The sequence below is a fragment of the Aquarana catesbeiana genome, linkage group LG02 (assembly GCF_042186555.1).
Source record: "Aquarana catesbeiana isolate 2022-GZ linkage group LG02, ASM4218655v1, whole genome shotgun sequence".
Classification (NCBI taxonomy): domain Eukaryota; kingdom Metazoa; phylum Chordata; class Amphibia; order Anura; family Ranidae; genus Aquarana; species Aquarana catesbeiana.
In genome coordinates this window covers 573,371,767-573,397,042 of record NC_133325.1, presented here as the reverse complement: position 1 = coordinate 573,397,042, position 25,276 = coordinate 573,371,767, and the positions used below count along the sequence as shown (strand labels likewise).

Below are 25,276 nucleotides of genomic sequence, written 5' to 3'. Positions count from 1 at the left end.
CAGTTTTTAGATATTGTTGACCATTATTTCCATTAGCACAGACAGGTTTTCTAGCATCACAGCTTTAGAGACCAACTGTAGTCATTGGGATTGCATTCGGATCTAGATGACTAGATAGTCTCACTATGAGTAATGGTACTTTAGCATTGTTTGACCAGAAACAATTTGCTATTTACTTGAAGCTGAACTCCAGGAAACTTGGGAATTCTCCCTTTCAGTGGGACTTCATCCGTACTGCAATAGCTAACTGTTTGTTTAAGTCTAGGAGGCATATAAAATTAGATTTACTGGTCTCTGCACCATCTTCTTCCCCATGCTCTATCAGTCTCCAGTTCTAGCCCTGCATTGGATGTGAGGATACTGAGGGACAGTTCAACTCTGGAGCACCATCTGCAGGTGGAATGGAGGATCAAGTAAGTGCTTTTTGTAGCCCCTAGACTAAACAAGCTGTTAATCCTAGCAGTGTGGGTTTCAGGTTTCTGGGAGTTGGGTTTTAATGCAAGTATACAAGAGAGAACATTCACCCAGTCCAATAATTTATAGTCAGACTAGGGGATGTGTTTACATTTGTTAGCTACAATGTAAACTGTGATATTTGTAGGACAATCCTTCAAGTGGTTGTTAAGTCACTTACCCCCATTACTTGTATCTTCTCCGTTTTAAGATCTTAAGTACTGTGTGTTTGTTTTTTAAAATTATAATCCTAAATACCTTTTCTCACATCGCCGTTCATGTGATTCCCCCCTCCGCTCTCCTTCCCTGATTTAAGGAGAGCAGCGGGAGGGGCTGAGATTCAGCAGAGGGAGGTCACGTGACCACAGAGCGGCATTGTGAAAGGAGGTATTTAGGATTATAATTTAAAAAAAACGGACACACTGTTTTTTTATATCTTTATAAAACAGAGAGGTACAAGTAATGGGGGTATGTATTGCAACAGAAATAGCAGCAGGAGGAGAGGGGAGAGGAAGGGAGGAGATTGGCTTTCACTACACAGACTAAACTGACAAGCAACGAGGAAGGGGGAGAGGGAAAGACTATGGGCTGACGGAGGCATGTAAACTGATGGATCGGCAGCCATAATTACTGTGATCAGTTCACAAAGGGGGCACAGGAACAGGCAGGATCAACCAGGTATTTTAGAACATAGAAAGGGACACATTACACTGCAACAGCACTATGCTGTTATTCATGCTTTAAAGGAAAAGGAGCTTTTTTTTAGGATTACAATCGCTTAAACAACAGTATAGTGTACATTTGCAAAAAAAAAAAAAAACAGTATAGTGTAGTATAATATACTATATAACATGATAGTAACAGTGTCTCCATGTGGGCGATTTGGCCTGAAATGCCGCAATTCTTTTATCCGCAACATATGCTTCTCTGGAAGATGAAACTCTTTTTTTCAAGACAAGCAGATTTTATTTCTAAAAGGTTTCTATGCTGTTTGCTCATTATACCTCTCATGTGTTTTCTCCTTGACCCTCTCCCCACACAGTATATGTGCTTAAGGAGCTATGTTGTTCAGTAATTTGTGCTTTGACCTCCCTGTCATACTGTCTTGACAGTTACGTATCTGTAATGCCTAAGAGATTTTATATTGTGTGTTATTTCTGTTTTTTTTTCGATATATCTCGTCAATTTTCATTGTCAATTTACATTTTGGTTCTGATGTTACCTGCTCTCGCTTGAAAACCAATAAAAATACAATTACAAAAAATAACTTGAGAAAAAACAGCATGGGGGTTCCCCCCAATCCATACCAAGCCCTTTGGGCCTGGTATGAATTTTAAGGGGAACCCATCCTAAATTTTTTAAAAAACAGTGTGGGGTCCCCCCAATCCATAGCCACAACCCTGGCCAGTGGTTGGGGGGGCTCCCCCCCATGTGAATAAGTATAGGGTACATAGTACCCCTACTCATTCATCAAGGTAAAAAAGAGTAGTGTAAATAAAGAAAGGAGACAGTTTTTGACAAGTCCTTTATTAGAAAAATAAAAATAAATTGTCCCTGATCCAACGTCAATCATGATGAACGCCAACCACCGACACGAGAAACAATAAAAGGCCCACACCCGATGCTGGCTCCCGATGCTAAAAAAATTAAGGAGCGGGGTCACCCGATGATGTCACTGGGTGACCCCACCCCTTGTGACATCATTGACCCATCATGCCATGGTTGATGACATCACAAGGGGACGTGGCCTATTTAAAATTGGGAGGCGGCCGAGTCGTCATTCAGTGAGAGCCAGCATTGGGTGCAGACCTTCGTGGCTGGTGTTGATCGTTATTACCACTGGATCTACACCAGGGGAAATTAATTTTTTATTTTTTTTAACAAGAAATGGGGGGAACATTTTTTTTAGTTTTTTTTTTGTTAGGACTGGCTCCTGTCTATATTTACACTACTGTTTTTTTGGTGAATGTGTAAGGGTACTATGTACCCCATACTCATTCACAGAAGGGAATACATCTTGTATACATGAACCCGGGATGGAAGCATGCCATTGACATTTAGTTCATGCGACTGGTCACTTTCTTTTGTCTATACATTCACAGAAGGGAGTTTACAAATTCTGATACACTCCCACAACCACTGGCCAGGCTTCTGGGGAAGAAATCCTTGTCCCCATCAACATGGAGACAAAGTGCTTGCCCCAAAGCACCTCCCCATTGTTGATGGCATGTGGCCTGGTATGGTTCAGGAGGGGGGGAACTCGCTTGCTCCCCCTTTCTTGGCCTGTGGGGCTGCATGCTTGGATAAGGATCTGGTATCGATTTTAGGGGGGACCCCTTAAAATCCATATCAGACCCGAAGGGATTGGGGGGCACCCCCCATTCAGTTTTTTTTATGCCAGCACTCTTGTTTACATTCAGCTGTCAGTGGGGAATCCTGCTGACAGCTGATGAGTCATTGGTTGTTAACGGTGCAGCGGCCACCCGCTACTTAACAACCTGATAGTCACTGCTAAACGTCAGCACAAAAAGTACTAAATGCTGGAACAAAACTGTGGTTTTTCTGGCTTTTTTTTTTACAGCTGCTAGCGTGCATGGAGCCTCCCTCACCTGCATCCACAATACGTGCAAATGAATGGGCTGCTGTGCCCAAACAAACATGGCCACCAGAAAACCAGCATAGTGTGAACCTAGCCTAAATCTTTCTTCATTCTCAAATATGTTACTTTGTGATGTTATGTAACTGAATTTAAAACATCTAAAATTGTTAACAAAATATTGTAATAATGAAAAAGTTTTAGGCAAAATTCTACCAAATGTTTGTTAGTGAGTAGTTATATACGGTATTAAGGATGCAGGGAGTTTATTCTAGAATTCAGATATTGCATATCCAATCATTACTTATAGATGTTTAGAAAAGTTTATTAACTTACTTCCGTCTTTTTGGTACTCAAGCAGGTAGCCATCAATGGGGAAAGTTCCTTCCTTCTCAGGAACTTTCCATCTCAAACCAAGAGTAGTATCATCAACAGCATCCACTGAAAGATTTTCTGGGCTGCTGGGTGGCTCTGAAACGAATAAAAGCATTTTTGTGAACAAGCAGGTTAATTTTAACAGACATTAAGTATTTGATGACTATGTGTACATGCATGTAGAACATACATAGAGAAAGGCATTTATTATTGAAGTCTTTTTAGTATCATATTACTGTCAACCATATATTAACATTAGGGAGACAAGAGAGTTGATTTACTAAAACTGGAGAGTGCAAAATCTGGTGCATTTGTGCATGGTAGCCAATCAGCTTCTAACTTCAAGCGGAGTTCCAGATGTTTGTAAGTTTATTAAAAGTCAGCAGCTACAAAAAGTAGCCCATGGTCCCGCGGTCCAGCGAAGCGGCTGCCCGGAGCCTCGCTCCACTCCCCCTCCTCTCCACGGCGCCGTCATTGCAAGTGTGGGCACTTGCCTGTGACAGATTGCAGCTACACAGCCGGGTGCGCACTGTGCATGCGTGAGTCACGCTGCGCTCTCCTAGTGGCCAGGCAATCTTCTGGGACCTGTGATGTGTCCCAGAAGATTACAGAGAGCGAGGGGCTGCCTAGGGGGAGAGGAGGAGTCACCTAGGGGGTGAGAGGACAGAAGGAGGAAGTGGGACAGGAAGTACCTGTCAAAACTAGATACCCCCCCCCAAAAATGACATGCCAAATGTGGCATGTAAGGGGACGAGGAGTGCTTAAAGTGGAAGTCCCACTTGGGTGGAACTCCGCTTTTAGCTTGTTCAATTAAAGTGATTGTAATGTGAGAAGTTGTTTTATCTTAATACATTCTATGCATTAAGATAAAAAGCCTTCTTTGTGCAGCAGCCCCCCTCAGCCCCTCTAATACTTAGCTGAGGTCCATCTAGATCCAGCAATGTTACAGGAGTGTCACGGCTGCCCGGGACTCCCCTCCTCATTGGCTGAGACAGCAGCGCGGCACCATTGGCTCCCGCTGTTGTCAGTCAAAGTCAGTCAGCCAATGAGGAGGGAAAGAGGTGGGTCAGGGCCAGGGCTCCGTGTCTGGATTTACACAGGGAGCTGCGGCTCGGCTGAGGTGCCCCCATAGCAAGCTGCTTGCTGCGGGGGCACTCAACAGGAGGGAGGGGCCAGGAGTGCTGAAGAGGGACCCGAGAAGAGGAGGATTGGGGCTGCTCTGTGCAAATCCACTGCACAGGGCAGGTAAGTATAACATGTTTGTTATTTTTACCTAAAAATAAACTTTACAATTACTTTAAGCTTTGACAAAAAAAAAAAAAATTATGGAAGTTGATTGGCTTCTATGTAGAGCTGCACCAGATTCTGCACCCTCCAGTTTTAGTGAATCAACCCCAGGGTCTGGTACTCTTGTGGTACTAAAAAAAGCTTGACATTGTATAGACAATCATTATTATCTTCTTAAAATTGTCTGTTCATTGTGGGCGGTATATTGGAACAGTTGACAGGGCACGCCAACCACAACATTCATTTTATTGGTTAGTCACACAAGTTCTTGCTGAAAGCCTATCCTGAGTAACTGCTTTATAATCCCTCCAGAATGTTCTTTCTCATCCATGGCCTCTTTCCATGTTGACATTCCTGGAGTTTTTCAAATGATGGTCTTACAGGGGGAATCTCTAGTAGGCCCTGTACGCAGTGTGCATGGCAAGCACAACAATTTGCTTTTAGTAAAGGGGCTGCACTTGCTACATCTTAGCCATTTGGTGGCTTTAACATTATCTAAGCTTTTCTAATCTCTGTCTTGATCACATCTAGCTGCAGAGACTGGTAGTTATACATTAGGGACTACATCCCACATTCTTCCTGCATCATTTAGGGATTTGCTTCCTGAATTCATCACAACTGGCTGTGTTTAAAGCGGAGCTCCACCCAAAAGGGGAAGTTCAGCTTTGTGGCCTCCTCCCCCCTTCTCTTCCCCAAATTACACTTTTTTGGGGGGAGAGATGGAATGGGTACCTGGTTTTGACAGGTACCTGCTCCCACTTCCACTTGGATCACCTAGGCAATCCCACCGAAAGTTCTTCTTTCCCCCTCCCTTTCCGCAGTCATCTGGAACACGTCACAGGTCCCAGGAGACTGCGAGACCATTCACAAGGCACAGCGTGGCTCTCTCATGTGCAGTGGGCACTGGGATGCTGCAAGCTGTTACAGATGGGTGCCCACAGTTGAGATGCCAGCTCCAGGGAGAGAAGACCGAGTGAAGGGACGGCTCAGGTGCACACATCCCTGGATCCTGGGACAGGTCAATATGCGTTTATTAAAAGTCAGCAGCTACAGTTTTTATAATTGAAGAAAAGGAAAATTGGTCACACACCATGGTAGGAAGAACTTCTGTAGAATAGTTACTTTATTGCCAAAGTCCAAAAGTACGTAGACAGGACATTACAGGAACATCGGTATACCGGTTTCACGTGGATAACTCGCGTTAAAGTAACTATTCTACAGAAGTTCTTCCTTCCATGGTGTGGGACCAATTTTCCTTTTCTTCAATTACTATTGACAGTGGTGAGCCAGGGCCAGCACCCACGAGGAAATCTTTATCTACAGTCTGAGCGGTGTTACACTCTTTCTGGAAATTTTGTAGCTGCTGACATTCAACCACTTAAAGACCGCCCAGCGCATATATATACTGAGGCAGGGCAGCTATATTGCGCAAAATAAATTGCACATGCGTAATTTTGTGCCATAGATACTGTGGGCACGCATGTGCTACATGGAGCGGGAGCCAATCAGTGGGTACAGCGGACCCGATGTCCGCCCGCTACCCGCGATCGCTCCACAGAGAAAACAAGGCAGATCCCCGTTCTGACAGGGAAGTACACAGAGATCTTCTGTTTCTTGTAAGCAGGTACATCGATCTCTGTGTTCTTCCTGTCAGTCCATCCCCCACACAGTTAGAGAACACTCCCAGGGAACACACCTAACCCTTTGATTGGCACAGATGTTAACCCTCTCCCTGTCAGTGTCATTTATACAGTAACAGTACACTTTTTTAGCACTAGTCACTGTATTGGTGTCACTGGTCCCCAAAAAGTGTCACTTAGTGTCATATTTGTCTGCCGCAATGTCATAGTCCTGCTAAAAATCGCTGATGGCCGCCAGTATCAGTAAAAACAATAAAAAATTAAAAGTCCATAAACCAAGCCCATACTTTGTAGACACTATAACTTTTGCGCTAACCAATCAACATACACTTATTGGGATTTTTTTTACCAAAAATATGTAGAAGAATACATATTGGCCTAAATTGATGAAGAAATTAGATTTTTTACATTTTTTTTTTGGATATGTATTATAGCAGAAAGTAAAACATATTGTTATTTCTTTCAAAATTGATGCTTTTTTTTGTTTATAGCACAAACAATAAAAACCGTACGAGGTGATCAAATACCACCAAAAGAAAGCTCTATTTGTGGGAAAACAATTGCCAGCTAAAGTTACGCAGTGTCGTATCGCAAAAAATGGCATGGTCATTAAGGGAGTAAAACCTTCTGAGCTGAAGTGGTTAATAAACACAAAGTCACTGGAGCTCCTCTTTAAGGTAGATAGCAAGGATGTTTGTTCTGAACTGAAGCTGGCTGAAGGCCTACATGCAATGGTAAGCCCCAAATTCCACCCCCCCAAGGATAGTCCATAGAGCCTATAGCCCCAAGCCTATAAATTACCAAATGCGTTTCTTTTGGAGAAGGAGCAGAGGAAGACATGTTTTCTGATGACCTTGAGGAAGAGGTGCATCTTTTAAACATAAAGTATGTAGGCAAATGACAGACCTCTGCCATGCCCCAATTACACAGACCATAAATAAAAAAGATATACAAAAATGATTGGTGAAACCCAAAAGTGCCTTTTTACCCACAATTTTTCCATTTTATTGGTTTTTAATAATAACACATGAATCATTTAGAGGTTGGATGATGTAGTATATACATTATACTACACTGATGTAGTATAGAACCTTTCTATATACTACATATACTACATTTACTACATATACTACATATACTACATATACTATATATACTACATTTTTATATACTACATTTTTATATACTACACTGATGTAGTATAGAACCTTTCGACTTTAGGAAATACTTTTTCTCTATGGAGGTCTAAACATTAGACACAAAAGATGGGCAAAGAAGGTCTAAAAAGGAACAGAGGAATTTGTCTCCAAAAGAGGAACAGACCCTCCAAATAAGGGACAATTGGGAGGGATGCATGCATAGGTGTGTGCAGACTATTGCATTAGGGTGTGCACCCCAAACCTCAAACACACAAGCCTTTCTCTGCAGCCTCAGCTGCACTGGATAATGAATGAATGGGAAGTGATCTGTGCTGAGCAGCTTCCTGTTCATTCACAAACTGAAGCATAGTAAACACAGTTATGAATGGACAGAGTGAGTGAGTTTGTTCACTGTGTTCATTTAGAAGGGGAAGGGGATGGTAAATTACATATTTACCAGCCCCTTCCCCCAATCTCCATTCTGAAACATGCCCTGCAGCAGCTGAGAGGAGAGGAGGGAAGACAGCAGCACTGTGGGGCGGGTGGGGGCAACACAGGGGGGAGGGGTAGCCCAGGCAGTAGGGGGAATCTGCACCACACGTAGTGATTAGGGTGCGCCCAGGCACACCTCCTGCACACACCTATGGGTGCATGTCTTACACCCTGTAACAAAAATGAAGCCCAATATGTTAACAAGGCTACAAGCAAATCTCTTATTTACTACATGTGCTAGTAGCAGTAACCTTGTTCTTTCATTTATTACCTAAAGCGTATAACTATAACATTGCACAGTAACCTTTAAACAACATTCAAAAACAAAGGTCCATCTAGCCTGCCATCTAAAGGGTATTAAACCCAAAACCAAAAATGTAATATATTGTAGCTTACCACCCATTAGATGTGGTGGCTGCATCAGTGTTCTTTATTTTTCTCTGCATCAAAAATGCACGGATAAAAGGTTATATGGTTTCCGAAGGCATAGTTCACACTAGTGCTGTCAAGTTTGAGTGCCTTCCAGTTCCAGAAAAAAAGTAGAACTGAACTCAATAAAAAATGCACCAGATCGCACCAAAAACGCACCAGAACGCACATGTCCTTTTTTAAGGTGATGAAAAAAAGAGCAGAAAAGTGTACTGGAATGCATCAAAAATACATTAAAAATGCACTAGAACGCATCAAAAATGCGCATGCAGAAAGGCATCCGGCATGGTGTGAACTGGTCCTAAACAATTAATTACAACATCTGCGTCAATGAGTTTATTACTCTTACATTCCCTCTTTACAGCATTTGTGAATATGATACCAATGTGCCTCTATACTTTTACAGGACACAAAGCAAATATACCTAACTATTACACACAGCATGCGAAGTGAACTAGTATATAGCAAGCTGATTCTCGTATAACAAATATATTTTTTTGGCAAGACCAGCTACCTTAGTAATCTGAAGATTTTGTTGACATCCAAAAGTGAACCTTTGATTAAAATTCACATTTCAGATAATTCCATAAGTCACATGTCAACATTACCGAATCACATTATTTTGTGTAAAAAAGCATGCTTTCATGACTTCTTCATGACCTTATATTACCTAAAGTCTATGAAAAAAAAAAAGATTCCAGGCTATCCTAAGTGGTGTGGGTGGGTACTTCATGTTATTAGAGACTCTCCATTAGATATACCTTATCCGGTAGACTTCCATGGAGTTCAGAGAATCAGCAATGCACAACTAATGGATGGGGGCTACAATTGCAATGAGCAAATAAGGCCGTTTGTAGGAGAGGTAGGGGGTGGCGCTACGCTGGGCACCTATAACAGGGTCACTTGCCTGGCATGTGGGGTATCGTTAGGCCCCTTACACCTGTTCAGCAGGGAATCTGCCCCTGAAGTACTCTTAATACTTTGAAAATCCCCTGATCCTCCCTCTTTCAAGCAATGGGTGACTCATATGGGCAATAACCTTATGTGTACTGGCATAGAGGCTGCCCAAGTAAATTCAAAAGACTTTGGGCACGCTAGCTAGATACTCCAGGCCAAAGCCGTTGGGAATTAGTTTAAATATGGTTGACGCAACACCTTACCAGACCAGCATCTGCGTAACTAGACATGTAAGATTTGTGCTTGCTTGATTGCAATGTTTGCTGATAGACTCTTTTGATCTTTTTTCTGGTTATTGGAAATTTTGCCTGTGAGCTCTATATGTCTGTTTAATACTATGTTGTGAACTGATGGATAACTGCTGTGTTGCCACGGGATTGTTATTGTTTTTTTTTTTGTTATGGTGGGAGTAAAAACTCCAATGCATATTTTTTACCTATAGGTAAGCCTATATTAAGGCTTTCCTATAGGTACTGTAAATATCTCTTAAACGCACACCGTTTAGGAGATATTTACTGTACAAGCAGCCGGAGTGATGTCAACGGCCCATGTGCCCTGAAGGAACGACATACCCGTGCTGTTCCTTCAGAGTCATGTGCTGTAAATGGTGGCTCCCATGCGCATGTGTGGGAGTGATGTAATTGGGGCTCTGGCGAACATGGAAGGAAGACCGGGTGAAGATGGAAGCTCTTTCAGCGATGGAGGGCTTCGTTCTAAGATAAGTTTCATATAATGGGCTAGTATGTGATACATACCAGCACATTATGATATTGCCTTGCAGGTTAAAAAAAAACTGCTGTTTACTTCAGCTTTAAATGAAACTTTTGATATAAAAAAAAACAAAACAGATAAATAAGATTTGCACTAAGTTCATTACTTTAAAGTGGCATTAAGCCCAAAATTCTGCAATATATTACATTTTTGGTTCTGGGTTTAATACTACTTTAAAATCAAAATGACTTTAGCTGATTATTTTAACACTGAAAAGGTATTCAAAAAGGTGTACTGAAAAAAAGGCTCCATGTACACTAAATTGTTTGTTGGGCATTATGTTATGCCATATTGATTTAAGGAGGTCATGCAAGGTTGAAGCCCTGCTAGGAATTTATTTCAATGGGAATAGCAGCACGGCCCAATACTGGCTGAAACAACATAAATTATTATTATACAGGATTTATTTTATTTATTTAAATCATTTAAGCATTTTGCATCCAGTGCCCATATGAATGTAGACTAGCAATGCAATGCAAAGCTATGCAATGTGAAAACTTAGTAACGTTCATTACAGGCATTCTCCTGAGTGAAAAGAATTTGCAAAGCTAAAGCTAAACTACACTAGGCAGCTGTTTTAATTGACCTCTCGCCTCAAGTGCATACTCTGCATTTTTACACTATCTTTCTGTATTGCCTGAGAATTTTCACAAACTATTAAGTATTCGGTGGAAATTGAACAATAAAACTTATATATATATATAGCATATATATTGTTTTTTCCCTCCTGCTGCATAGACCTCCCATCGCTATGTTTTATTTATTGTATTATTTGAGATCTAACTGAATCAAGAATTAAATGATTGCAATGAAAACATTGATTTTTTGGGGGGCAGAATTACCTATATGTTACATTGATCATTTGGTCCCTGTATCAATTAACCTTCACTCTATATGTTCTCCTGTTATGATGTGAATGTTTGGGGGGATCTAATGTTATAGCCATTTAAGTGCATCTATTATACATGCACTGAAAATGCAACAAAATGCAAGATAGAACTACCAATGTATTAGATCCTAAAAAAGGAGGGGTGGTGCATCGTGAATAAAAATGCTGGGCACTCTTTCTATGGAAGTAATAGTAGGAAATGCTGCATATATGCACAAGGGCACATAATTCATTTTAGGGAAATACTCCATCCTAATGCTTCTCCATGACGCACGTTCTAAAAGTGATTCCTAGTTTTTTCCACACTTGGTCTAATGCGTCTCAGTTTGAAATGTCTTGGGAGTACTTTGCATACCGTACAGTTGGTCTTTGTTAAAGCAAAGGTCAGGCATCTTAATAGCGAGCTGTTCTACATGTATAGACTATTCATTAGAAAGGCTTACATTGCTGTATTAACCTTGTGGAGGGAATTTATCAAGCAAGACCTTGACAATATCTAGAGCCTAAGTAAAATAAATTTGGCTGCATAAAGGGATTAGTTGATGTTTTGAACCTTGTGTCTGCAATCTTGGTTAGCAAACTGCAACATTTCAATTAAGTGCATCATGTTTCACCCTACATTTGCTACTTTTTCTACTGGAAACAAATGTATTTCTTAGAATAGGTTAGATACAGCTTCAGTGTGCCCCAAAAACAGACCTTGTCCCCCCCCCCGGTTGGTTGGCCGGCCGGGTCACGTAGGTCACGGGTGGCACCCCCCCTTGGGTCGGTCAGCCAGTAGTCAGGCCCTGCACTTACCCCATCTCCATCTCGCGAGCAGCACTCCGGGCGGCGGCGGGGGCTTCTCTCCGGGCGGCTGCTTCCTCGCTTCCCCTCCGTCTCCTCCCTTCTCCTCCTGGCTGCCAATCCGTTCGATCTCCTTTCGGCCAATCGGATGACGGGTCTCAGGACCCGCTTCCTGATTGGCCAGGAGGAGAATCAGTGTTACAATAGCGAATATTCATTCGCTATTGTCACACCACTGGCTGGGCTTCGAGCGCAGTGTTCTGCGTCCGGAGCCCACCCTTTTCTGGCTCTAATCACGTGCTTAAAAAAAAAACCCTGATTAGAATCTATGTGTCCCGCACCCTGCATATAGATAAGGGGGCCAGATGCATGGATAGGGGGGGTGGTGCCTGTGCGCCCCCTATAGACAGGACCCCACTACCCACAACTGTTCTTCATTCCAGGTCAGGTACTGCAGAAATACCCACTGTACCAATCTCTGGCTCTCTCCTTCCAGTCACAGTGCTTTTCAGAGGACATTTGACAGGCAGCGAGGAGTTGTTATATTGCCTCTTTGCTGCCTGATATAATCCTTTGATCCCATTGAACTCAATATGCAAGTTTGACAAGCGGTGTTGCTTGTTAATTTCTTCACCCCAATTAGAAAAAAAAATTGCTTTGCAGCCGCAACATGCAAACAGTCCTGTCCATGTGTTATTTTACAGCCAAGTGCTCAGCTGTCCGTTTTTACCACCCCTCAACCGCCCATTGAAAGAGATTGATTTCATTACCTACCTGGTACCTAATATTTCTAGTGGCAGGCATTTGTTTTTTATATGTTTACATACATAGGGACCTTGCAAGGTCAAAAATTAATATTGAGCAGAATTAAGTTCAGCCCTCCACAATAGTTCCAGTCTCTCATGTGACCTCTTGGGAATGAATTGCCCACCAAAGCTCAAAAAAACTGTGGTGTACTTATGATTTAGATTATGACCTCCTACTAAATCTGGCAGATCAAACATCATGCTACTCTTTTGCACATTTATTAAGTAAGCTCCCTCTATATACCACAGACTTAAAGCAAACTCATGCAATTTACAGTGGGGACGGAAAGTATTCAGACCCCCTTAAATTTCTCACTCTTTGTTATATTGCAGCCATTTGCTAAAATCATTTAAGTTCATTTTTTTCCCTCATTAAAGCGGAGTTCCACACAAAAATGGAACTTCCGCTTTTCGGAACCCTCCCCCCCTCCGGTGTCACATTTGGCACCTTTCAGGGGGGAGGGGGGTGCAGATACCTGTCTAAGACAGGTATTTGCACCCACTTCCGGCATAGACTCCCATGGGAGTCTATGCCTCTTCCCGTCCCAACCGCGCTGTCTGCTGGGAACACACAGCTCCCAGGAGAGAGCGGGGACCACCAGGGACGCGCAGCGCGACTCGCGCATGCGCAGTAGGGAACCGGGAAGTGAAGCCGCAACGCTTCACTTCCTGATTCCCTCACCTAGGATGGCGGCGGCAGCTGGCGAGAACCGAGCGGGTTCTCGGCGTCCCCTGCCGACATCGCTGGACCCTGGGACAGGTAAGTGGCCATGTATTAAAAGTCAGCAGCTGCAGTATTTGCAGCTGCTGGCTTTTAATATTTTTTTTTTTTTGGCGGTGTGGGTGAACCCCCGCTTTAATGTACACACAGCACCCCATATTGACAGAAAAACACAGAATTGTTGACATTTTTGCAGATTAAAAAAGAAAAACTGAAATATCACATGGTCCTAAGTATTCAGACCCTTTGCTGTGACACTCATATATTTAACTCAGGTGCTGTCTATTTCTTCTGTCTTCTAAACATCCTTGAGATGGTTCTACACCTTAATTTGAGTCCAGCTGTGTTTGATTATACTGATTGGATTTGATTAGGAAGATCTATCTATATAAGACCTTACAGCTCACAGTGCATGTCAGCGCAAATGAGAATCATGAGGTCAAAAGGAACTGCCTGAAGAGCTCAGAGACAGAATTGTGGCAAGGCACAGATCTGGCCAAGGTTAAAAAAACATTTCTGCTACACTTAAGGTTCCTAAAAGCACAGTGGCCTCCATAATCCTTAAATGGAAGATGTTTGGGATGACCAGAACCCTTCCTAGAGCTGGCCGTCCGGCCAAACTGAGCTATCGGGGGAGAAGAGCCTTGGTGAGAGAGGTAAAGAAGAAGCCAAAGATCACTGTGGCTGAGCTCCAGAGATGCAGTCGGGAGATGGGAGAAAGTTGTAGAAAGTCAACCATCACTGCAGCCCTCCACCAGTCTGGGCTTTATGGCAGAGTGGCCAGACGGAAGCCTCTCCTCAGTGCAAGACACATGAAAGCTTGCATGGAGTTTGCTAAAAAACACCTGAAGGACTCCAAGATGGTGAGAAATTAGATTCTCTGGTCTGATGAGACCAAGATAGAACTTTTTGGCCTTAATTCTAAGCGGTATGTGTGGACAAAACCAGGCACTGCTCATCACCTGTCCAATACAGTCCCAACAGTGAAGCATGGTGGTGGCAGCATCATGCTGTGGGGGTGTTTGTCAGCTGCAGGGACAGGACAACTGGTTGCAATTGAGGGAAAGATGAATGTGGCCAAGTACAGGGATATCCTGGACGAAAACCTTCTTCGGAGTGCTCAGGACCTCAGACTGAGCTGAAGGTTTACCTTCCAACAAGACAATGACCCTAAGCACACAGCTAAAATAACAGAGTAGCTTCACAACAACTCCGTGACTGTTCTTGAATGGCCCAGCGAGAGCCCTGACTTAAACCCAATTAAGCATCTCTGGAGAGACCTAAAAATGGCTGTCCACCAACATTTACTATCCAACCTGACAGAACTGGAGAGGATCTGCAAGGAGGAATGGCAGAGGATCCCCAAATCCAGGTGTGAAAAACTTGTTGCATCTTTCCCAAAAAGACTCGCGGCTGTATTAGATCAAAAGGGTGCTTCTACTAAATACTGAGCAAAGGGTCTGAATACTTAGGACCATGTGATATTTCAGTTTTTCTTTTTTAATAAATCTGCAAAAATGTCAACAATTCTGTGTTTTTCTGTCAATATGGGGTGCTGTGTGTACATTAATGAGGAAAAAAATGAACTTAAATGATTTTAGCAAATGGCTGCAATATAACAAAGAGTAAAAAATTTAAGGGGGTCTGAATACTTTCCGTGCCCACTGTATCTACTTATTTGGTATGGAAATAGTTAAATATCTTTTTAGAGTCAGTAAGGTTTTCTATATTCTATAATTATTGACTCCTATGCCCTATTTGAGATAATTCTGAACTACTATACTCTACCTAAGATAAAGTACACTTTACAGTATATATTAGTACTTGCCTCACAGGGATATGTTGCTTTATGCCTTTTTGTAGACCTGGAGAATCCCAGGAGCAGGTGGTCAATCCACCAAAATTTTAAGGGCTGGCTCTTGCAGTATATGGTTAGCTGCAATGGAGGAAGAACAGTGGGGGAGCACTGGCAAGGTATAATTGCCCCAAAGGGGGCCTTTGAGGAGACACTGTCATTTTGCCCCTGGATAGGCAAGGTGACACTGGGGTTGATTTACTAGAAGTGGAGTGTGCAAAATCTGGTGCAGCTCTGCATAGAAACAGCTTCCAGTTTTTTTTTTTTTGTCAAACCTTAATTGAAAAAGCTGAAGTTAGAAGGTTCCATCACCATCATAGTGAATTTACATCTGCCAAACAGTGTCTTTACTCCGCCCCAACCATCTATCACTAATTGCTATCAGAGCAACTGGAACTTATAGTATATAGTTCCAGCTGTCTGGTGACGTCATGGCGAGTGCCCCATCACCTTGCATGGAGTCCCGTCTCTTGTGCACTGTGTTCCCAGCCAGTGTGGTCACTGGTGCATTTACTGTAGTAACCCCTCTCCTGTCCTGATCTGGGCAGGGAGAAGAACAATGCTGAAGATGGTGAGGGCAGCACACAGCCGGGTAGATGGTGGTGGGGGGTGTGAAGGCAGGAGATGCTGGGAGAAGTTAGCCTACCACAGTTAGCCTACCACTGGCCTGCAGGCCCATCTTCATGTAGTATACGCCCTTAAAGTTTTTCCCTGGTCACCAATACAAAATTTAAGTTTGTATTGGCGTTCAGAGAAAAACTTCAATTTGTATCTGATCACCAATGCATAATTAAAGTTTCTCCCTGAGGAACAATGCAAAGTTAAAGTTGAACTTCAGCCACTTTCTAAAATGTGCCACATTACTAAAAGTTAAGTCCACTTTTATATGGGGGGATAAGAGGCCTAGGGTGAACAAGTATACATTATTCACTCCTAAGAGGAAAGGAGGGTTGGATTTGCAAAAATACTATTACGCGGTACAGTTGGCCCAATTAGCCAGGTTTCAATCTACTCAGCCCCATCCCATATGGATGCAGGTGAAGGCCTATGCATGTCGGGAAAGGTCGATCTCTCATATTCTATGGTTATCACCTAAGGAACGGCCCCCAATTGTATGTCCAGCACTTGAATATTTGGGATAGGTTAACAAAATCTTATAACTTTAAATCCCAGCATACCCCACTGGCATTCTTGGAAATGCGAATTTCGTCCCGGGCCTCACCCCCAGAACATTTGATTGGTAGACAAACAAAGGTCTGCTGCGTATAGCTGACTTATGCGACCATAAGGGAATATTGACAAGAAAGGTTTTAATGGAGAAATATCAAATGCCGATATTTCCAATACACACAGATAACACACTCTTTAAGCACTATATCATGAAATTCTGATATAGCAACTATGTCCCCTATGGAATACTTGTGTCAGAAGTTTGATAAAATCAGAGGACATATTTCAGAAATGTTTACTATTTTGACTAATTCCTCTGTTAAGCAGGGCTACATTAAAAAATGGGAGGCAGACCTCCAGGAAAATATTGAGCTGGATGAATGGCATACTATAGCCTCAAGGTCACTCATAAATACTTCAATTATAGAAGCTAATTATAAAGTGCTTCTGAGATGGCACATGGTTCCAGCCAGGCTGGCAACTTATGTGCCGGCAGCATCCCCTTTGTGTTTGCGCAGATGCGGAAAGAAGGGAACAATGTACCATGTGTGGTGGCAGTGCCCTAAGGTAAGGCGTTATTGGATTAGGGTGTACAATTTCATTTACACCCTCACCCAAGTAAACCTTGTTAAATCCCAGAGACAGGTGCTGCTGGGCTGTAAGGTGGAGACAGCGTCGAAATCCCAGAGATGTCTCATAGCATTTATATTTATATTGGCAAAAATTATTATCGCAAAATCTTGGAAATCGGCTGTCTTGCCATTTGAACAGTTAAACACATTGGTATGGCTTAAAGCCTAACTTCAGCTGCAGTATCACTTTAACCGCTTGCCGACCAGCCACCGTCATTTTACTGCGTCAAGTTGGCATGATCCCGCGAACCGTCGTAGCTATACGTCGGCTCACGGGAACGTGATAGCAGGCGCGCGCACTTGCCCGCTGCACTGCAGGGGCGCCGATGCTTGTGGCCGACAGTCGCGATGACCGCTGGCCACGAGCGATCGTGAGCACAAGGGACAGAACATGGAAGTGTCTGTGTAAACACACAAATCCATGCTCTGTTCTGAGAGGAGTGACAGATCGTGTGTTCCTATTAGCTAGGAACCATGATCCATCACTTCCTCTAGTCAGTCCCCTCCCCCCAGTTAGAATCACCTCCCAGGGAACACAGTTAACCCCTTCACTGCCAGTGACATCAATGCATTTTTTTAGCACTGATTGCTGTATAAAAGCCAATGGTCCCAAAAATGTGTCAAAATTGTCCGATGTGTCCACCATAATGTCGCAGTCACGATAAAAATCGCAGATCGCCGCCATTACTAGTAAAAAAAAAAAATAATAATAAAAATGCTATAAATTTATCCCCTATTTTGTAGATAACTTTTGCGCAAACCAATCAATATACGCTTATTGCAATTTATTTTACCAAAGATATGTAGAAGAATACATATCGGCCTAAACTGAGAAAAAATTAGCTTTTTAAAAAGAAAAAAGTGGGATATTTATTATAGCAAAAAGTACAAAATATTGTGTTTTTTTCAAAATTGTCGCTGTTTTTTTGTTTATAGCCCAAAAAATAAAAAACACAGAGGCGATCAAATACCACCAAAAGAAAGCTCTATTTGTAGGAAAAAAAGGATGTCAATTATGTTTGGGTGCAGCGTGGCACGACCGCGCAATTATCTGTTACAGCGATGCAGTGCCGAATCGCAAAAAAGGGCCCGGTCATTCAGCAGTGAAATCTTCCGGGGCTGAAGTGGCTAAATAGCTTGTTTGGGCCAAACTGGCCCAAACAAACTTTCCTTTTGTTAATACATACAGTATACAACGCTGTGTTTTGGCAGTGGTATGGGGACATCCAGTCCTGTTCTAAGTCAGGCTGTCAGGCATTCTCAGGATGTCTTGTATTTTTATGAATGAGTGCAAGGCTTCCTCCGAATAGCTGAGGAGGAGAGGTGGGTGAATGAAAGAGAAAGCCTTGTATTCATTGATAAAAATACAAAGCTCCCTGAGAATGGCTGAGCAGCACTCAGCTCAACTCAATTTTGCTCCAGGAATGGGACAGGAAGGTTCCATTCTGCTTCCAAAACACAGTATGTTAGCTGATGCTTCACACAATTTATACAGCTCTGACAGAGGCCACATAAATCAGTAAAAGAAAATGTTTGCTTGACAACTTTGCAAACAAACTATTTAAAGTAATAGCAAAGCCAGGGTTTTTTTTTTTTTTAATCAACAATAAAGTTCATCTGCTGTTTAATCACCCATGTTACTGTTTCTTGAAGGTTCTCTGTAATATGTTACTCTCATCCTGAGTTACAATAATTTAACATGGATTTATATAAATAACAAAATGGCCACATTAATATTTATTGTATCAAACACAATTATTAACAATATCTTAAAAAAAACACTGGGCCCATTATCAATCCTTGTGGTATATTACTGCAAACTTTAGCCATGGGGCCTCTAATGCTGTGTACACACGACCGGACTTTCAACGGACTGAATCACATCGGACTTTTCGACGGACTTTCGACTGACTTTTCAACAGACTTCCGTAGAATCGGACTTGTCTACACACAATCACACCAAAGTCCGACGGATTCGACCGTGATGACGTATGACCGGACTAGAATAAGGAAGTTGATAGCCAGTAGCCAATAGCTGCCCCAGCGTCGGTTTTCGTCCGTCGGACTAGCAAACAGACGAATGGATTTTTCGACCGGACTCGAGTCTGTCGGAAAGATTTGAAACATGTTCTAAATATAAAGTCTGTCACATTTTCAACAGAAAAGGTCCGCTGCAGGTCCGATGAAGCCCACACACGGTCGAATTGTCTGACGGATTCGTTCCGTCGGACAAGTTTGGTCGAAAAGTCCGCTCGTGTGTACACGGCATAATTCTTGAGTGAATGAGTGATTTGGTTTGCCTGGCACCCAGATTTGCAGAGAAGCAGGATTATTCATGACAAGTGGTAGTTTATCAAGAATTTACGACACCACGTGAACATTCTTCAGAACTCTTTGCCAATCCTCTGATATACCATTCACTGGAAATTGATGTTCCAATGGAGGGTGGGCTTCTTGCTTCTAGACCTTCTTTTTATGTGTACACAGGAGCCACTAGGGATACCAGTTTTATTAAATTGCAGCGCACATGGGTTTGTGGGGCAGAATTCTGCACCCTTGAGTTTTTATGTACCCATAAAAGAAGCATAAAGCCGGTAACGCCCCCCAAGGAAAACAATTCTTCCTTATTATGCATGCTGCATCAGAGGAGATGGGAAATCCCACATTGCATCTGCTGCTCCCTCCGAAACTCAATAAAAGTAGTATCTACATTGGATCATGCACATTCCCCAACCATAGATCAGTAGGTTACTTGAATGAACCTGTGAGGCGTCCAATTGACAGTCTAATGCACAGATTCACTATAAGCCCCGGTGGTTCTTAAATTTATGCCAAACAGTGAATTTTGACTGTTCTACTAAAATGCTGCCAGAATTTTTTTTTTCGTTTTTTCTTATAACTAATACTCAATTGTACCTCACTGTACCAGACAATCATGAGGAACACAATCAAATAGTTTAGCAAAAATCCAAATATACTGTATTACATCTATATTATTTCAAACACCCATATTTGAACTTTGCATAAATAGACTTATCATGTTAGGGAGGTCTGTTTTCTACATGTTTTTATACATCTTCCATTAGTTTACTTGAAAAAAACTGCACACATCAGAACACAAGCTTACAGGTTCATAATTTTCGGATTCTACCTATTAGCATTCCTAAGTGCAACATAAATGCAGTTTACAGGTCTCACAGAAACAGTCCATTTAAAATAGAGCTTAAACTCTGCTTGATCCTACCAGGTCTGGCTTCCCCCCTGAGAACTGACCACGATTATCATGGCTGGTGCGCCAAGATACCGTGGTCAGAATGCGTGTCTGCGTCATCTGCAGGTCTCCTTTCTCCCCCCTCCTCCCCCTCCTCCCCCTCCCTCTCTCTGTCAGCACCGTAGTAAGGGGTCAGAAAATGATCTCCTTCAATCCCAGCCCTGCTCTGCCCCTCCCCTCTCCTCCCCCCTCCTCTCTTCTCTCCTCTTGTACAGCCTTGGTTGATAACAATGTTTACCTGAAGTTGCTCCTTCCCCTTACTCCTAGTAAAGCCTGCATTGTTTATAACACTGTAATATCGAGGAAGAGAGCAGCTTGCAGGTCAGTCTTGGATGTTTTTTCAAAAGCTAATCATTTTGAACAATTTAAAAAATCCCAAGGCCCAAGATCCCAAGTCTGCACAACTGAAACTACTTGTCAATCAATAATAACTCCACCCCGCCCACAAAGTTTGTTTTACGGGAATCAAATTGAATTGCAATGTTTCTGGTGGTTTTACACATCATTCTTATTTGTTTTTTTGGTGCTGCACGGCCACACTGTGAAAGATCACAGATTCCTCCTCTGACGTATCTTACATACATCAGAAGGAATCTGGGCACCTCCTTCTCGGCTCTGGACAGCAAAGAAGAGGGGATAAGTCACAGAGATTATAACTACAGATTAAAGATATTTGAAATAAAATAAAAAATTATGACACACGCTGCGCTGCTTAGGGAAGCATGTAATGTGTGTCAGATCAATTTAGGGCAATTGGGTTAACAACCATTTTAACTTGTTCTTTTCCTCAAATTGAAACATTGACACAAACTATGTGTATGTCCAAATGTACAAGATACACCATGAAATGCACAACCAAGATATGTAATTGTGTGTTCTAAACTTTAATTAATCAAAAACAAGATATCTGTTAAAAAAAGATGTTACCAAATAGTTGTTCTCCATTGCCCAATGGTAGCTAACCATCAGTTTGATATGGTTTTTAGTTTATAAGAAATTATTAGGTCCACCAAAGCTTTCCCTTTTGTTTATTCAGCTACTATTGGCTATTGATTGGGTGCCCATATATTAGTTCAAAGACTAAGGCCCGGTTCACATATGTGCAGCCACGGTTTCCAACCTGGGGTCCGGTGTGTTTCTGTTCACTGGTTCAGGTGCGAGTCAGGTCCAAATTTTTGCCTAAATTCAAACCTGAACCGGACCCAAAAATGCAGAGGACCCTTTTGGAATCCACCCTGAACATGTGTGAATCGGCTCCATTGAGAGCCAGTCACACTCGCATGTCGTGTGAAGCGGATGTGGAAAAACTGCATCCAATTCACACATATGTGAACCCGGCCTAAAGTACAAACATACAAGCAGCTTTCCAGTGAAGACTGGAACAAAAGATATAAGCCCACCTGGCAGCCTGTGCTTTTGATGACTTAAAGTGGTATGTATGTTCTACAGGTCTGTTCTTTTATTGGAGGTGTTGGAGAGGACAGGGGAAGGGAAGCTTCGCAGAATATTTTATTACAATCTCAGTTCTGATTTAAAACTGTGGGAGGATGGAGCATGCACTTGAGTAATTTTACCTTTTAAGCACTTTTAATTATAGGTAATACTGCATGAGATGCTGGATTTGCAACATTTCATTTAAAGGGGACAGGAGGTGTTGGGTTGATATGTCTGCCATAGGTAAATGTTAAACATTAAAAAACATTGGGGATTATACACTGAATATTTTTTCTTTAGAGAAACATGCCTTTATAAGGGAGACATATTTACTAGGAAGGTAAGCGTTATGTCCCTATTTATACTGATCTCTGGTTACAAATGGCTGCAAACAGCTGCTATGCATGCATTTTGTAAATATACAATGCAGTGATCAAATTACTGAACTGCATTTGCTGCTCGGTCAAAAATAGCTGTATGTGAATCACAGGCCTTGTGGGCTCCCTGACCCTAACTGACATATGTTTCCAGTGTGCGGGTAAAACTGCTAGAACTATTCATTGAAACTTTGCCCATGATCCATGTTCCCCTGAATGTGTCGATCTCATTGCTGGGTCTGGTGGGCTCCCTGGCCGGCCGCCAAGCAACCAGAACTCTAATAGGACTCCAATTATTTTATACTAGGAAGGCTTTACTCATAAAATGGAAACAACCAGAGGTACCCACTTTGAATTCATGGAAAACTTTGATCAACTCAGTGCTGCCTTTATACAAAGCGTCCTATCTCACCAGATGCTGCCCAGCTAAGTTTGACAAAATTTGGCACGTGTGGTTAGAATCAGTCATCACAAACGCAACACAATAGGATCTCGATCCCTTTGTTTGTTTACTTTAACTAAATGTCTTGTAGCGCTGAAGACCTAATTTTGCTTTTATCTGAAGGTACATCTAGATGAGTTACTCTCAACCTCAGCATCTCTCCCTGAAGTGGTCACCTGAAGTATAAGATTCATTATCCCTCCCTGTATCCCTCCAACTTGATGACACAAGTAGTTTAAGGTTGTAGTTGTTACAATAGAATATATTAGAACTTATAGGACTGTTACAATGTATGTTGTTTAAGCCGGGGTATGCCCAGAGGCTTTATTATGTAGCCCTTTTTTTCACACGAAAACTCAATAAAAAATATAAAAAAAAAAAAAACTGCTAGAACAATATCAACTTGCAGTAGAAAAGACTCAAGACGTTCTGCTATAATCCTGTAATAGATTTCATAAATAATAAATACAACTGTGTGTAGGAATAGTGCAATTTTTTAAATATCTAAATAATTATAAAATATTTAAAAACGAAAACGTTCAATTTTCCAGTTAGAGTACTGGGCATTTTAACAAGATTCTATTTTTTTCATAGATGCTAAAAAAAATAAATAAATAAAAGGTGACCAATAAATGCACTGTAAATGTCCTGTTATCATTGTAACTTTAGATAATTTTGATTTGATGGTTTTTCTCCATAGAAGGGTGTGCATGAAATTTAAATCTCTATTCTATTTTTAACACGGTATGGTTTTTCCATCCTCCATGCTTTGGGTGTATCTTTGAAGGGTAACTCTAGAAGCAGCTCTGCCAATGACCTATATGAGCTACTGCATTTTTACATGAGCAAGGTTCTAAGTCAGTTACACAAGCTGATTTATCAGCCTCCATGCTGTTCAATGTGAACATAGCACACATGTAAGTATCTAAAATACAGCATCTTATAAAACATAGACCAAAGTAGCAGCATAATTCTGCTGCCATTGTTGAAATTATATGAAACAACGTAAAGTAAATCTTACATAGAAATCACCCACAAGGCAGCATACAAATAATTTATGCAAAAAGAAATAAAGTGATCATACAGACTTCTAAGTGCATCTCTACCATAAACTTTTTTTTCTTTTTGCTGTGTATAATATTGGGAATTATTAAAACTGTCAGTTATGGAGACAAAACAGTAAGTGAAAAGAAATCTTTCCAAAGTGTGGGGAATCCCCTTTGACACCAGGACAAGTGTCCCCATTAGAATATTTCTCCTCACTTCTGTTAAAGTGGAATGAAAGGGTGTGGGCTATCGTAGGTGGACAACAGCAAAATCTTGCCTTTCCCATCGCTTTTTGTTCCAATGACAATGACCACAAAGACAATACAGAGACAAGTAGGGTTAAACCCCAAAGCAGGGACTCAGACAGCAATAAGAAAAAACCTTCAATCATTCCACACCCCCATCCAAAATTATTTATTTAGAGTAACCTTTCTCCATCTTTTTGTATTTTTTTGTAAAATGCATTATTATTATTATCAATATCTTGTTTACCCCAGAGAAAGCCTTAAAACAATTTTTAGGTCTCAGGGAACCCTTGCTAAAATTAATTCTTTGATGTCAGTGGGAAAAAATGCCTCTTACATTGGTGGCCAATAGAAAGCCCCCCTTATAATGGTTGTCAAAATGCCTACCTTACAGACAGCTAAAACGATCATGGGTGTCATGCATCTGGCACTACCATGTAACACTGGCCCTGGAATTGTACAAGTATAATCAAATGTCAATCAGCCACAGTCAAGGAATCCCTAATGACCTCTGGAGCAACTCCATCATTTCAAGGTATCCTGGTTGAGAATGGCTGGTCTAGACATACACTTAAAAATATGTATTTTGTGCATTGTTTACCAGTGCAGTGGTAAATCATACCATGTTGTGCACCAAAGTGTTGTACACCAACATGTAGTAATCGATAACATCTAATCCAATTTAGTCACACCTTTATAAGATGAGTTCCTATTAGTTGCTAGGGTTATTTCACCTTATATATTGGATAGCTTATATGGCTGCAGAGTGCTTGGGGCCAACAGAGAACCTGATTAATGTGCATTTTAGTTCACCCCTTCAAACCAATCCACAAGAAGTATGGTGGAATTGGATGTAGAACACAGCTTCGTACCACTGCACGTGATTAGTATGAACTATAAGTTGGATGACAGTGCATTAGTAGTGATTGATATCCCAGGACCAAGTGAAAACTAAAAAGCTGTTTTCCTGGATCAGGAAGAGCCCCAAGAAAATGCAGAGAGTTACTGTAGTACATAGAAGTAGTGAGTACAGTGCAGACAGAACTACATGAGCTCCCTCTCGATTCAACATAACTTCTTGTCAGACTTTAATTTATCCTGAGTAGACAGTCATTACGATAATTCACCCATCCAACTCCTGTTCTGTCATACATACACAGATTGAAAGAATCCGGTTTTTGGGGGTTGATTTACTAAAGGCAAATAGGCTATTCATTCTGCAGGGAAATGATCATATTGCAAGGGAATTTTTCCCTTAGTGTACTGAATGAGGTAAAGCTCTGTTGACTTCTATGATCCAGTCTTGTGCAAGCAAAAATTCATTTTTTTTTTTTATTCTTTGCACATCTTAGGGTATTCTTTGCAAAATAAATTTTCACCACATTCACTAAGCCAAGGGGAAGTTCTCTTGCAAAGTGAACAGCCAATTTGCCTTTAGTAAATCAACCACTCAGTGTCTTAT

At 41.7% G+C, this 25,276-nt stretch overlaps 1 protein-coding gene across 1 annotated transcript in view; it reads right to left on the bottom strand.

The window, feature by feature from the left end:
* Positions 1-25,276, bottom strand: part of LOC141128673 (myosin-binding protein H-like) — a 110,788-nt gene that overhangs the window by 68,754 nt on the left and 16,758 nt on the right. Inside the window, exon 2 of the mRNA XM_073616103.1 lies at positions 3,386-3,520. Coding sequence (XP_073472204.1) covers positions 3,386-3,520 — 135 coding nt within the window. The remainder of the gene's footprint in view (positions 1-3,385; positions 3,521-25,276) is intronic.